The sequence below is a fragment of the Pteropus alecto genome, unplaced genomic scaffold, assembly GCF_000325575.1.
Source record: "Pteropus alecto unplaced genomic scaffold, ASM32557v1 scaffold359, whole genome shotgun sequence".
NCBI classification, from domain to species: domain Eukaryota; kingdom Metazoa; phylum Chordata; class Mammalia; order Chiroptera; family Pteropodidae; genus Pteropus; species Pteropus alecto.
The window spans coordinates 806472-821800 of NW_006443119.1; the positions used below are offsets into that span (position 1 = coordinate 806472).

The 15329-nt window shown below is 37.9% G+C and overlaps 2 protein-coding genes across 6 annotated transcripts in view; one reads left to right on the forward strand and one right to left on the reverse strand.

The window, feature by feature from the left end:
• Positions 1-436, reverse strand: part of SRGAP2 (SLIT-ROBO Rho GTPase activating protein 2) — a 224639-nt gene extending 224203 nt beyond the window's left edge. For 3 of the 5 annotated variants that reach the window (XM_015597851.2, XM_006922833.3, XM_015597850.2), the window contains exon 1: positions 319-436. The gene's annotated coding sequence lies outside the window, so the exon portion shown is untranslated. The remainder of the gene's footprint in view (positions 1-318) is intronic. The other 2 variants (XM_006922834.3, XM_015597853.2) reach the window with 2 other exon arrangements.
• A 641-nt stretch (positions 437-1077) lies between these two features.
• FAM72A (family with sequence similarity 72 member A) lies at positions 1078-11753 on the forward strand. Its single transcript, XM_015597854.2, has 4 exons — positions 1078-2059; positions 4264-4341; positions 6978-7102; positions 10599-11753. Exons 1-4 carry the CDS (start codon positions 1908-1910, stop codon positions 10691-10693), a joined length of 450 nt encoding a protein of 149 aa, XP_015453340.1. The 5' UTR covers positions 1078-1907; the 3' UTR covers positions 10694-11753.
• The last annotated feature ends 3576 nt before the right edge of the window (positions 11754-15329 follow it).

Below are 15329 nucleotides of genomic sequence, written 5' to 3' on the forward strand. Positions count from 1 at the left end.
CCCAGGCTGCTGGTGGGCAGAGGACTGGGGGAGGGGGCTGGGGGCGGGCAGCGCGGGGGAGGGTGGGCCAGGGCAGAGCCCCTCGCGGTATGGTGAAGAGCGGAGAGAAACGCAGTCCTGTAAAGTAATACGGGCTGTACCCGGAGATTTGGACAGGGTCGCCGGGGAGGGGGTCTGAGGGAATCCGGGCGGCACCGCGACGGCGATGCATCGAGCAGCATCCGCACCCTCTCCTTTCCGCCCCTGCCCGGATTCGTTCAGTCAGGGCTCCAGCCTCGAGGCGGGTAAGAAAAAAGGGGAGAGGGAAGGAGCCTTTACCTGGCTCTGACGCGACGGGTCCCAGGCCCCCGGCTCCGCTTCCCACTCAGAGCTCTCCACCCCTCTCTTCCCCGCCACCCGCTTCTACGCAGATTGGTCCCCTAGTCCCTTGAGGAGAATCCGCCAACTCCGCAGGACCCCGCCGGGAAGCAGAGCCCACCCCCTTGCCAATCACCGCCCGCTTTCTATCGACCGATGGGGCCTATAGCCAATAGGAATAGCTGGTCCCGAGAGGCCAGGAATGAGGAGGAGGGGCTGGTGAAACTTGGAGGTGTGACTAGCACTACCGAGGCGTGGCAACGTTGTAAGCTCCTCAGGCAGTGGCCAAACCCTAAACTAGAATTAATGGACGGGACTGCGTTGGAACCAGCAACCAAACACAAATTCTTGAGAAAAGGCAAGAGCAATTGGACCGAGATGGAGAGGAGGGGTGTTGCGGAGAATTTTAGCCAATAGAGAGTAGAGATTGGTGGGGACTGTAGGACGTCTTCCAATAAGAAGCGCGAAGGGCGTCCTTGCCACTAGGGCAGGAGTGGATCCGCCCAAACCTCCCCAGGTCCGCCAATGAGATCAGAGACAGAGAAACGCTCAGCCAACGAGAAAGCCGAACTGATCTTGGCACCGTTACCGGGGCGGGGTGTACCGCCACCTCGCCACTAAGAACTCGTCAGGGGAGGGCTCCGGAGACGTCCAATGCAGGACGTGGGCGAGCTCTAGTTCTCCCAATCCGTGAGCGGCGCTGGCAATTCAAACTGACAGCGGGTCGGAAAGTCAGAGAGAGCGGAAGAGGGGATAAAAACGACGTGTTGGGTGGTTAGAGACCCCAACGCCGACTGCGCCCCAAAAGCGACCTCACAAACACCACCGCGCACTCTGGAGCGGCCGCTCCGGGAGCAACCTGAGGGGAAGGCGGGGGACACGAGGAAGAGTTGAGGGGTGGGAGACGCGAGAGAAACGGCGCGTGAGCCAGCACGCTGAGGGCTAGGGGCTGCTAGGAGAGGAGCGCAGCAGAGAGGCCGGCAGAAGAGCAGAGCGAAGGAAGGTCGCGGAAGGACCGAGGAGAAGCTGGGATCGTCCTGGTGGGAAGAGCTGTGGGGATTTCTGAAGCTCGGGAAGAAGAAAAAGATTTTCAAAGAGAAGGCGAGGGTAGGGACACTTAGCCTGCCGAATTAGAGCTCTCCGAGGGAGGTGCTTAAGGGAGGAGAAGCTTTAAGAGATTATCCTGGAATTGCTAAAGGGGCGGGAGCTAGAGTGGAGGATCCTTTTTAGACGGGAGGAAGGGAAAACCGTAGAGAAGTTCCCTAGGCCCCTTGCATCTTGTCCCGTTCCTGCTTCAAACTCCACTCCCTTCCTCGAAAGTTATAAGGAAAGACAAAATTGCTGCTTCTCTCGTTTTCTGCTCAATAAATATTACTTTTACCCTCCCACGAGAAAACGGAAAAGAATTCATTTCCTTCCCAATTTGGGGGTTTAGAAAATCTCGAGGCCTCGCAATTTTATTTTTAGCCTGGGGGAATCAGACTAGAAAAGGTCTTGCTCTTGTTTCCATTTTCAAAATCGTACACCTCATCCATCCGTCCCGGGACGCCATGTCTACCAGCACTTGCAGTTTCAAGGACCGGTGCGTGTCCATCTTGTGTTGCAAATTCTGTAAACAAGTGCTCAGCTCTAGGGGAATGAAGGCTGTTTTGCTGGCTGATACTGAAATAGACCTTTTCTCTACAGACATCCCTCCTACCAAGTAAGTCATGCTAGTGGCGGGCAACGGTAGCCTTTAACTAAATGGGAAAAGTGTATGGCTTGGACCTCTGGGAGTCAACAAGGAGGTTATCATTTTGGTGTTCCAGCCACTCCCAACAGTCTGATGATCCCCTTGGAGAATAACTAAGTGGGCAGACTGTCTGGACAAAATCTGTGGTTTAGCCAGAGTGGTCAGTCCTGATGTAATGCTTCTAGTTCAATTATAGTCATGTGACCACATCCCTTAAGTTGGAACCCTGGTGCTATGCCCTGCCCAACCACCTACCTCCACTAGATCAAGTTCATGACCTAGACTCTAGGTAAATTCAAGCAAGATTTTCTGAACTGTTGGAGAGGAAAGATAATTTAAATTTTTCATTTTTAATCCATAGCTTTACACCAAAAACATTCATAGTTTTCTACCATTGTTTGCAATTGGCATGCTGAATGAATCTGATTCCATTGTCTGTATAATTCAATATTCCCATAAAATCTCTTTCTGAATGAGAGAAACTTTAATAGATTTTTATGGGATGAAATAGAGACGGCCCTAAAATAATCTTTGTCTCTCATAAAGCCTATTTTGGATATCATGTATCATTTGCATAATTAAATCCTTTTAAATTCTGTTTTCAGTCACTACACACTTTTGGATGTATAGTCCTTAAAAATTTGTTTCCTACTTGGAAAAATGGCCATTTTATCTGACTCAAATATACCTTTTTCTAACTCTAAAAAGTACTTTCTTTTTCCATAAGCAACATAGCACTTACATGATTTTTCAAGATTTAGCTCTTTATTGAAACTATCATTAAAGTGAAAGACTAATAATCCAAAATATGGGTAAACAACTGTTCTTTGGATACAAAGCCATAAGGAGGCAGGCTAATAGTCATAATACTTTAAAATGAATTTCATGGTAATGATAGAAGCTTTAAATTATTTTATAACATACTCAAAGCTGTGGACTCTTCCTTTCTAGAAATCATCTGAATTGGCTTAAATGTAGTCATGCCTAATGGCAAAGCTATTTATTGCAAAGATAAATAGGTTAATATTTTCAGTACATGTGTGTGCGTGTGTGTGTGTGTGTGTGTGTGTGTGTGGTGTATTGCAAAAAGAAAAAGCACTGGATAATATATCTGGAACCTACTATTGCAAAGTTTCTGTGAGTAAAATATTAACCCATTCATCTTTACAATAGCTGTGGTATGTAATAAGACAGTTGTAAGGAGGGCTCAGATATGTGAATTGTTAGACGTTAGACCAGAGTCTAGAATAAAATCAGGTCTTTCCTATTGTCTACTCTTCCTTGTAGGAGTTATAATGGTAATGGATTAATGTGCTAAGATGTGTATGAATCAATGAACACATAAGGTTTGTCATGTTTATGGTAAGCTCACAAATATTAACTGACTCTCACAAAATATACTATAGTTCTACTTTGAGCCTCTTTCAGCTCTTTAGGACTACAAAATTCATACTAAATCACAATCAAAAGTACATTTGACGGCAAAGATATGGAAAAATTGGAACCCTTGTGCAATATTGGTGGAAATGTAAAATGATGCCACTGCTAGAGAAAAGTATGACAGTTCCTCAAAAAACTGAAAACAGAATTACTATATAATCCAGCAATCCTGCTTCTGGGTATATATCCAAAATAATTTAATGTACGATCTAAAAGAGTTATTTGCCCACCCATGTCCTTAGCAGCATTATTCACAACCAAGAGGTGGAAGCAACCCAAATGTCCATCAACAGATGAATGAATAAACAAAATGTGGTATATATGTACAATAAAATATTATTCAGCCTTAAAAAGGAAGGATATCCTGTCACATTCTACAACATGGTTGAGTCTTGAGGACATTATGCTAAGTGAAAATAAGTCACAAAAAGACAAATATTGTATAATTCTACTTATATGTGGTATCTAAAGCAATCAAATTAATAGAAACAAAGTAAAATGATGGTTGCCAGAGGCTGAAGGAAGGGGGAAATGAGGAGTTGTTGTTTAATAGGTATAGAGTTTTGATTTTACAAGATGAAAAAGGTCTGGAGATTTGTTGCACAACAATGTGAATATACTTAACAGTTCTGCACTATATACTTAAAAATGGTTAAGTTGGTAAATTTTATGTCATGTGTATTTTACAATTTAAAAAAGTACATTTGAATATCTCTACGCTTTTTCCTCTCCAGCACAGTGGACTTAATTGGAAGATGCTATTTCACTGAAATCTGCAAATGTAAACTGAAGGACATCGCATGCTTGAAATGGTATTATTCTAGATAGCCCTGGGTATGGGAGACGGATGTCAACACCAAAGCAGAGAGAAAGGTTCAGTGGACTGTGCTGAACAGTGGTTATAATCCATGCAATAGGCTATTGAAAAACCATTTGTTACTTACAGCTATTTTTTAAAGGGTCTTGTGACACTTTACATTTGTATATGATTTAAAATTTTTCAAAGCTCATTGACAGATATCTGCTTTAATTTTTAGAAAAAGGCAATGTAGTTTAGAAGGGAAAAAAACACTTAGATTTTCTGTCATAAAAATCATTCTGAGCCCTGACCCTACCCTTACTGTCTATGTGATCTTGAGTAAACTCCTTAAACCTGTAAACCTCTGTCCCTCTGTTTTCTTATTTAATTTCTATCTTAAGAAGATACACTTCAGAAGATAGAAACTAAAGTATCTTCTTAAGATAGAAATTAAAGTATCTTTTGTGTTCATAGAGTTGTTATGAAGATCAAATGAATTATGAATGTTAAAAGGCTGATAAACTACAAATTACAACACAGATGAAAGCTTTATCTTTTGAGAGGTAGACTTGAGTGTAATTAGTTCTATTTTAGAGAAGGTTGAGATTTTCTCACTTAAATGGGGTTTGGATTATAAACTATAATCCTAATAATTTAAGTTAGCAACTCCACTTTTGTGCTAATGACTATTTAATTTCATTCATTCATTCAAATTGCATAATGAGGTCCTGAGATCCTACCTGGTGCTAGTCAAATTTATAGGAGCTAGAAATACAGCAATAAACAAGACAAAGTCACTGGCCTTTGGACATTATATTCTAATGGGAATAAATAAGATATCGAATAAAGTAGGAAGTGCCCAAAGGAAGGAACGATAATAAATTATACAGAATAATAGAGGTTGGGAAAGTAAGTAAGAGCTATTTTAGAGCGCATAGTTAGGGAAGCCTCATGACAAAGTAACACTGAAGTTGATTGAATCCGAAAGGATGAGAAGGAGCCAGAGGAAGAATGTTCTAGGCCTAGGGAACAGCAGGTGCAGAGAACCCAAAGCAAGACAAAGCTTTGTACCAAGGAATAAAAAGATGATGACAGTGTGGCTGAGACACTGTGAGTGAGCACTGCGGGGAGAGCAGTGTGAGTAGATTAAAGATGCAGTTAAAACAGATAATCTAGAGCAGCACTGTCCAGTAGAAATATGCAAGCCGCATATGAATTTTAAATTTTCTAGTAACCACATTTTAAAACGTAAAAAGAAACAGGTGAAATTAATTTTGGTCATATTTTATTTCAGTGTGTAACCAACATAAAAAATAATCGAAACGTTTTACATCTATTTTTTATTCTTAGTCTTTCAAATCTGGTATATGTTTTATACTTACAGCACATTTCAGTTCAGCCTAGCCAAATTACAAGTGCTCAATAGCCACGTTTGGATCTAGACCCTGGTATGAAGGGGTTTATTTGTTTTCATTTTTGGCAAATGGGAAGCCATTGAAGGGGTTTTAACAAGGGAGAAAAATGGTCTGATGTGTCTCTACTGGAATGTGTTAGCTCCATGAAAACAAAAACCTTGTTGTATTCCTAGCATCTAGAATAGTACCTAACGTATAATACGTGTTCAATAAGCATTAATTGATTGAGTGAATGAATACAGGTGGTAATTAAAGCCATAGAATTTACTCTTGCAACCTAATTTTGGAAATAACTGTCAGTCCTAATCCAAGAACAACTTTTGTTTTCATCTGTTTGCCTTTCAAGCATATTTTGATTAGAATACATATTTTAGGTGGGCTGGTACCTTTTGTAGTATTTTTTATAAAGCCTCACAAAAATGACTGACTCTTACATCTCACAGGGTGAGAACGAGCTATAATAAGAATTTTTACAACTCAAGGTATGAACAGTTCATATTGTCTTTTTTTTTTTTAAGTACATTCCCTATATGTACTTTAAAAAACATTCCCTGTATATTCACTCCATTTAATAGTAACCAGATAGGGGGAAAAAATCTGTGGAAGAATGAGATACTTATAATCAGATGGATAATCCTAAACACAATAAGAACTTTTGCAACTTTCTCTAGAGGCTGTGGATTTGCTTTACTTCTGAATTCTTTCAAAAACACTGAAACTAAAATTAGAGCAGCCAGCTTGTGTTTGGTTTCCAGGGGCTCATGCTGTCTTCCTACTCCTCCATCTGTTGAAACAGTTTTTAGGTGCTGGCATGGAACTAGAACATATAAGAACCCAACTTGCCACAGTCCTGGGGAGAGCAAAAAACCTTTTACCCACAGATCTGAGTTTATTTAATAAATTTGTCTGTACTGAACATCAATTTTGGGTGCTTTACAGAACAAATGACAACCTTATGCCATCTAGAAGCTAGCTTCTGAAAGGAGAATGCATAAAATAATACTAGCAAAGAAATGGAGAATGTGTTAGTATCATTTCACTTAACTTAAAAAGTTTTCCCACTTAACAATAGAACTATAACCATTATCAGAGTAACTCTCACTCCAAAGATCCCAGCAATGGAGGATGTTAGGAGGAAATGAGGTCTTTATGTCATCTATTTACATTAGCACATAAAAATGCTTACATGGCCAGGTATTACATTGTATCTAATAATATTTACTTTCTTTTTTAGTGGGAACATTGTAGGTTATCATGTGATTGTTCCATGTTGTTCTTGCCTTCTTTCCTGTAACAATGGACACTTCTGGATGTTTCACAGCCGAGCAGTTTATGGTATTAACAGACTAGATTCTACCGGTAAGAAACAATTGACTCAGACATTCCTTTAACATGTTATCCATCAATACCTGAGTGAAAATCTGAATAGATCATTTCAGGATTCCTTTTAAAAACTTCCTACCCAGGTTAGACCTGCTGGAGTGAAACTTCATTCCTTTTATCCCAAATATTCACTAATGGAAACTACTAGCCAGAATTCATTGTCATTTCTATTTCTATCATTGTGTTTAAGAGCCTCTACTTGACTGGATCTCTTGGCCTTTTTAAATTAGTATTGTAATTGCTCTAAATTGCTGCTTTGATACATACTATGACTCCAGAGAATTTTAGAAGATTTTAGATTTGATAGTCAATTGTGTGTATGTATATGTGTAAGAGAAGCTAGGGCTGTGGGGAGTTGGGACGGAAGATGACTCAGTAACCTCTGTATTTGGTGATATTGCTTTAGAATAGGGGTCCCCAACCCCTGGGCTGCAGATCTGTATCAGTCCATGGCCTGTTAGGAACCAGGCTGCACAACAGGAGGTGAGCAGCAGGCGAATAAGCAAAGCTTTATCTGCATTTGCAGCCACTCCCCAGCTCTAGTATCACTGCCTCAGCTCCACCACAGATCATCAAGTATTAGATTCTCATGGGAGCACTGGTCCCTGGTGCCAAAACGGTTGAGGACTACTACTTCAGGATAAAAATGGACATCTATATTAGTAAGTTATGATAGAATTTTAGTCAAGGGAAATAGTAACAAAAAGTTATACTAATTATTTTGTAGGAAACATATAACCAATTCTTAAAGGATATTTACATAATACATTTTATATTGTCTGGAGCATTCAGTTTTGTTATAGGACACATGTTCTCAATGTCTGATATCTATTTATACAATAGACCAAATTGATGTTTAGTGGGACTTTTTTAGTGAGAACTAAAGTTTACAGAACTTTAGCTTACAGAACAAGGTTAAAGAGCTTGACAATCCAAGTTGGCACTACACTCAGGTTTTTAAATGTATGTTTTAGTTTTCTTCAGAACTTAAAATATAATCTTTTTATTTTTTAAGTATGATTTGCTTTCATAGGCTAAACGATCACAATTGTAAGCTAGGTTGTCAGGGTCTTCAAACCCTCCAATTATGCTTCAGTTTTTATAGACTCGGATTTTTTTTATCACCTGGTGTTCAATTGTGGCTCTCAACCCATCATTCACAGTCTTAATTTAAATATCCATGGTGTATGTTAAGAGACCATTTTTGAGCGAGGACTTATCTGAACTCTTCTAAGTGAGATATAGACTCCTAATTTAGGTTTCCAGTTTTATATTTGTGTTGTTCATGGGACACATTAAAGGAAGTTTCTGCTTTGATATTATTTTTCCTGCTTCATACAATTCAAAACACAGGGTGGAGATTTTTCAATTTTGATTCTACTTTTTAATATTAGTTAATTTTTCAAAGATAAAAGCCCAGCATTCTTCCATTTGCATTGAATCTAATCCATGAGAAACAGATGTATCACAGGATTTCCTTCCTCCCTTCTTAACAGAGAAAGGAAGGTGCTGCTTCTGTCAGATCCAATCTCTTAGTTTATTTTTTCTTCTTTGAACCAATTGTACAGAGAGCTACTCATGTCTCTGAGTATTGACTCCAAGAATATCAAACTTCTTTGTGACCCTAATACTGTGATTTTAAGGCAGGATTTTCTAGATGCTTGGTATAAAGCAGGGTGTCTCGTGGCTGTTGGAACTGTCCTTGAAACACCTGAATCAGCAGCATCAAAGGAATACATACACAAGCTTTATAAAATTCTAGAATCTTTAGATTGAAAGGGCCCCCAAGAAGTCTACGTTCTAGGTTAGCCTACACATGTAGACCTGATTTCCTGAAACTTTCCTGAGGAGGCTTGAGAAACCTCAGCTCAAATTCCCTAGGATTGACAAATGCAGGCAAATTGACTTCAGCTCTCCATTGACCTTTATGGGTTCTAACTGTTCCTTAGATTTTGACCTACCAATTCCCTACTATCCTGTCACCTCTTCAATGCAATATTGCCAGAAGCAAAACACCATTCATTCTTGTGGGGGGGAAAAAGTACTTTTTATTATAAACAATTTAAACACAAAAAAATTATAGAAAATAATATAATAGGCATCTATATGCATCAAATAAATGCTAACTTCTTGTTTGATTAGATTCCAGTATCTCAACCAGGAGAGACAGTTGATTGTTTCTACTGTTTCAACAATGCAACGATGCACATTCTTGTACGTGTCTCCTTGGACGCCTGTGTTAAATGGGCAGTTAGAGGGAAGGATGAGTGATGGGCTACACACACATATTTTTTTAAATTCACATAATGGAATACTCTACAGAAATAAATGAAATCTACACATATAGACATAGGTAAATCTCAAAAGCTAATGTTTAATGAAAAAAGCGAATTAGAAAAGATACCATGTTGTAAAGAATTTAAATACACAAAACTATAATATATATAGTCTGAGTTGCATGCATTTGTAGTAAAGGTAGTAAAAAAAATATCCATGGTGTACTGGTAAGTGGTGGAAACTGAATTCAAACCAAATCTCCAAAGCCTGGCTCATTCTTTTCCACCATGTGGCCACCGTCTTGGTATGTGTGGAGAGGGTATCCAGAGTTGCTGAGTCCTCCTTGTGTCCACACTGACAACTGGACAGCTTGAGATTGGCTTTCTTGGATTCACTGTCTCTCCTAGAGGTCAATTAATAATTTTTTTTTTTTCAATTTAGTGCTTTCAAGTTATAATACCATACATGCCCAGAATAAACCATCTCATTATCCTCTACCATATATATGGTCTTATGGATTCTTCAATATGAAATCTGATTGTCCTTTCACAAGGAGGCTTTACATTGTTGTTTTGTTTATTGTATTGACAGCTTTACATTGTTGTTTTGTTTATTGTATTGACAACCTGGTCCTAAAGTTTACAGTTCTACCTTGACCACCTATGGACTAAAACCCACCCACATCAAGGATTACTGTTCCTATTATAATTGGCTCCAAAACTTTGCTTTTTTTTTTAATCAGAAAAAAGGCACCAGCTACTTCCATGTTCATTGAGGAGATCAGGAGACTGATTCAGGCCTTCTTCTTGCACACTCTAAGGAGATATTTAATCTGAAATGATCTTGCGAGATCTCTGTTCTTAAAAATCTTTAAAATAGATGTGAAAATTATCAGCGTAGAGTGATTATTGCATAATGTAGCTGGAAGCAGGGTTTGAGTAAATGGACTCCTGACATCCTTTTGAGTTCCAAAATTCTAGAATTCAAGCCATTGCTTAAAAGGGCTAAAAGAATGTTTATGTCCTAGATGAATAATATTAGATAATTTTTTTGTGCCCCATTCTTTCATAGCTTTTCTCTTTACTGCTAACAATATGGCTTAATATAAGAATGTTAACGTATAAGATTTCCTGTATCATGATCTGAGTTGTACCAGCAGTCAGCATCAGATAACTTTATGACCTTTTATTTTCAGGTGCTAACTTCCTACTTTGGGGCAACTTGCCAGAGATAGAAGAAAGTACAGATGAAGATATATTAGATATCTCAACTGAGGAGTGTATTAGATAAATAGAATTATGATAGATATAATACTCAAACTTTTTCCTATTTAAAATGTGTATTAATGGATCAACTTTAAAATTGTTAGTAATGATTTGCCAGTGATTTCTTTAAAAAAAAAATGGGGCATTTTTTTATTTATTTATTTGCTGTCTCAAAATAATTATCTGAGTTTAATTTGAGCCAATGTAGTTCTTTTCTTCTACTTCTTCCTCTCTCCATCATTCTGTTTAGTACAGATGTATTCTTAAATTCAGATAGGAGAAGATTCTTTCATGTGTCACTCAGCTACCTCCCAATCTGGGGAAGTTTTTCTTACAACCAAATGCCAGATACCATTATTTTACATTACTGAAAAGAGGCATTAGTACCCATACATATGTTGACCACTCATATATACGTGCATAAATCTATGGATATAATCAGGCATATGTATGGGAAGCCCAACTAGGAACTAAAGCTTAACAGGGAATTTTTTAAAACAGGATCTTAGGTTTCGATGGGTACTGGTTATCATATTAGTGATAACTACTTTAATATGGAGCAAGATTGTGAATTAGCAAATAGAATAAATTTTAAAATGTATGGAGAAATCCTCTTGATTCCTCAGCATGGTGTTAGATAAATGGATTTGTCACAAAATTATCAGTATATACTGTTTACCAATATTATTCATTCACATTCCTCTAAAGTCATATCACTGTTATGAAAGCCAGATAAGCTAAACCTCTGTCTTTAAGTTTTCCCATTCTCTAGGGCTTTCTCTGTAAATAGCAAATTTTAGATGAGTAGTCTCAGTTCCAACCCTTAAATAGAAAAAAAACAAAACAAAATGAAGAAGTGGTTTGCTTAAGCCATTGTACATTACAAAGCAAGTTTGTTCTTTTTTAAAGCTGTGTACAGAGCCACACAGAAATAGGAAATGGGGGTAGTGTTGGATTCTGGTTTTATGTATAGCTAAAATAATGTATCGCCTTAACTAATATCTCAGCTGTAGGCATTTCGTCGATAGTGATACCAAAACAGACTGAGTCGCAGTTTTGTAAATAAAGTTTTGTTCTAAAAATGACCAGCCTTCCTTTAATTATTTTATTGTACCCATTTTTTTCACTTAAAAATATAAATGTATAGAATATAAAAGCCAACATTTATTGAGTGCTTACCATGTGCCAGACACTCTTCTAAATGCTTTACATGTTTAACTTACTTATTTCTCTCTTTTTCCATGAGAGGTAGGTGCCATTATCGTTCCTTTTTTATTGATAAGACAGGTGAGGCATAGAGAAGTGAAGGAGCTTGTCCAAGGCCACAAAACTGGTCGGAGGTTTGGCCAGATTCAAACGCAGACGGATTGACTCCAAAGCTCCCGCTCTTAATCTTTATGCTGTTCCCACTGAGGATGTTTGGACATGTGCCAGCTATAATTTTATTTCGCCAAGACACATGCTGGACAACTACAGTCTAAGGTACCCTAGGTGAGGGCCTCGGTGACTGATTTCAAGGTCGAACGAAGTCTTAGGGTAAAGTGACCTGTGGGCATTGACAGAATCATTTGCTGTAAACCAAGATAAAAGATGCTTCCGAAATGCTGTTATGAGGACCTGGAAAACTTTTCTAAAAGTCTTTCACACTGACCATAGGCACTGACAGAAGGTCACCAAAGGAACGAAATAGATGAGTGGAACAATTTGTTTTTTGATCTGGGATTTCTGAAACGAGATGGCATGATGGATAAGATAAAAAATAAATTGACACTATATTATATAAGGCTTCAGTTAACATTTAATTAGAGAAGAAAAGTTTAATGCTAACATAGAGAATGTAGCAAGTTTAAAATTCAGCAGAGTTCACCTGGTTTCCATTCTGCGTGTGCTTTCAAAGACTCTAGCTGACTGAGCAGCTCTTTGAAGAGCAAAAGCAAGACAGGTGCTCTGACGGAAGCAGGCCCCAAATGTGATTCCGCTCCAGATGGAGAAGTTTTCAAATTACTCAGCTATCTTTTGAGTAATCAGGTTATTAGAAGTCCAATTCTAAGCCGAAAACAGATTAATAATGTTTTACCTGAGGAAATATATTCATGACACTTTTTTAATAAAAGCAAATTGCATGCACTCTGATAAAATCAAAAGCAGAATCAAATATGTGGATTTAGCATATACTTTCTAGTCCTAGCATAATTCCTAGGCCTAGAAAATCCATTGATGCTTTAGTCCTCTTCTAATTGATTCAGTTCAACAAACCTGCATTATACTCCTATGATGTGTCAAGAATTTCACAATGACAGCTCACACTTGCTTTATGGAGTACCCAGTAGGTTGGGGAGACAGTTGAACCCTATGAGTCTATGCATCGAGTTGTGATTTAACAAAGGCATGTGTAAATTCAATGACTCCATAGGTGAAAAAACAATCATTCTAAATGGGAGAGAGTGAGAGTTAAGAAAGCTACAGAGAAGAAATAATACTTAAGCCAGGCTTTGGAGCACAGTTAGAGGTTTGCCCTGGGATGAAACTCCTGGGAAGAGAGAATAGTGTAAAGAAATGGATCAGTGTTTAAAAGTATTGGGCTTATTTGGTAAATATGAGTTGTACCCTATACCTTCCAAGATATGTAATGAGATTTAATTAAAAGATGAAGCTAACAAGGAAAGTTAGGATTATGCCATTGTAAGTTTAGACCTGATCTGGTAGTAATGTAGAATTATCGGGATTTTTAGGCAGGAGAAAAAAAATGATCAGATTTAAAATGATAGCTCTGGTGGTAAAGTGTAATCAAGCTAGTGTCTTTTCTTTGATCAACTTAACAACTTGACCATGAAAATTATATTTATTGTCTTTGCCCTAAGAACATATATAAGTTTTAAATGCCCTGAATTTCTTGTCTTTCATGAAACATCTAGTCTGCAGTGGGACACTGCCTTTTTTCCCTCTTCCATCTTGTCATTTCTAAAGTTCAAGGAAGGGACAGTGAGTCATCAGCTCGCCCACTATGGCTTTTTTTGTTCCTTTATCTTTTTCCTTAAGTCAGTTTCTCAACCTCAAACTCAGGCTCTGTTGAGACATCTTAGGTGGGGCCTAATCTTAAAGACATAATATTATGAATAATCCCTGGCTCTGAAACCCAGATCTTTAAATATTACTAATCTGGAGTGACTACCACAAAGAACTACTCTTTTGACCTCTGCATCACATGTGGCTGAAAAAGAATAATCTATACTTCTTTTTTCAGTAGGGAGGAGGTGACCATAATATATAAATCATGTTATAGAAAACAACTAACTAATTAGACCATAAAAAGAGAATAGGGAAAGGTAGGAGAAGATATGGGTTAAATAGTCTTGCTTCGATGGTGAATTGCTCGATGAAGGCTTTCCCTATTTTAGCATTCATGCTTATAAAAGGAAATAGTTTCCTTTTCTGCTTTTTTTTTTTTTTTTTTTAACTTTAAAAGCAGCCTAAACTATAGTTTCTTTCTTGCTTGGTATTGAGTGCATGCCAAATCTACCCTACACTGCACAGATGGAAAAAATTAGTCTATGTCTGTGGTACCTCTGGGGTTGAATATTTTTAGTACTTAAATCTTTAGCTAAAGATTCTTTCTTCCAAGACTTTCATAGAATCATTTTTTTTGTCACACAATGAATAAACTTACCGAGATAAAAATTAATAATATCATGTGTTTTCATATCCCTTTATAGTTTATTATGAGCTTTCGCATATACCTTAATTTAATCCTCCATAAGCTTGGAAGTTACTCTCATTTTACAATGTCTTAACACCTAGGGAATAAGAAGAATTTAAACTTGAGTATGGATCTCCTCATCTTAGAGTTCTTTCCCACTTCCCTAACCAACCCTAAACCTGAGGTCTATTTTTCCCTAACTATCGATAAAACTTAGGACAAATTCTCTTTCATTTTCAACTTCAAAGCCTAACTACTCTCATTAATTAATCGATTCAACAAATCTTATTGAGAGCCTACTGTAGGAAAAATAGAAGCTGAAGATACAAAACTAAATAAGACAAAGTTACTGCTCTGATGTGGAGCTAATACTCTGTTGAGAAGGAAGAAGAAAGTGAGCTAACATTTATTGAGAATTGTATGCCCAGCACTATTTTTAGGGCTTTTCTTTTAACAACCCTAAGAGGTAAGTCCTATTATCATCCTTACCATGCAATTTAGGAAACTGAGGTGTAGAGAGGTTAAAGGACTTGCCTGATGTCATACAGCTAGTAAATGACACCTCTCTAAGATTGGGAAGGGCCAAATATAATTAGCTTAATAACTGTGTTTCCTTCTTATTTTTCAATGTAGTTATCTTTCATCCAAATAAAGTCATGTTTTCTATTAACGATCTTGCTGTACATATCCTTCCCTATTAGACCTTAGTTGATTTTTGCTTTAAATTATGATGGTGGCACCAGCATCTCCCTTTTCTGTAAGGGAGACTTGGTGTGCCTGTAAATGATAAGAATGCTAGTCTTATTCACGATGGAGAAAGAAAAAAATAACCTAGAAGAAAAAAAAACTAGTAAAACTTTTAATTTCCAACTTTGCTGCACTTCTATCTGGAAATGAACTCTTCTTTACCAGTCCCGATTTTTATCTTACAAGCAACAAAAATTCACTGCAGAGTAGATACCCA

What these genes read in the sequence shown, in the direction of transcription:
- FAM72A (XM_015597854.2), top strand. Translation starts at nt 1,908, where the DNA reads ATGTCTACCAGCACTTGCAGTTTCAAGGACCGGTGCGTGTCCATCTTG. An exon ending in ACAGACATCCCTCCTACCAA is followed by an intron (nt 2,060 to 4,263) that starts GTAAGTCATGCT and finishes TTTCCTCTCCAG; the next exon opens with CACAGTGGACTTAATTGGAA. An exon ending in TAACAGACTAGATTCTACCG is followed by an intron (nt 7,103 to 10,598) that starts GTAAGAAACAAT and finishes TTTTATTTTCAG; the next exon opens with GTGCTAACTTCCTACTTTGG.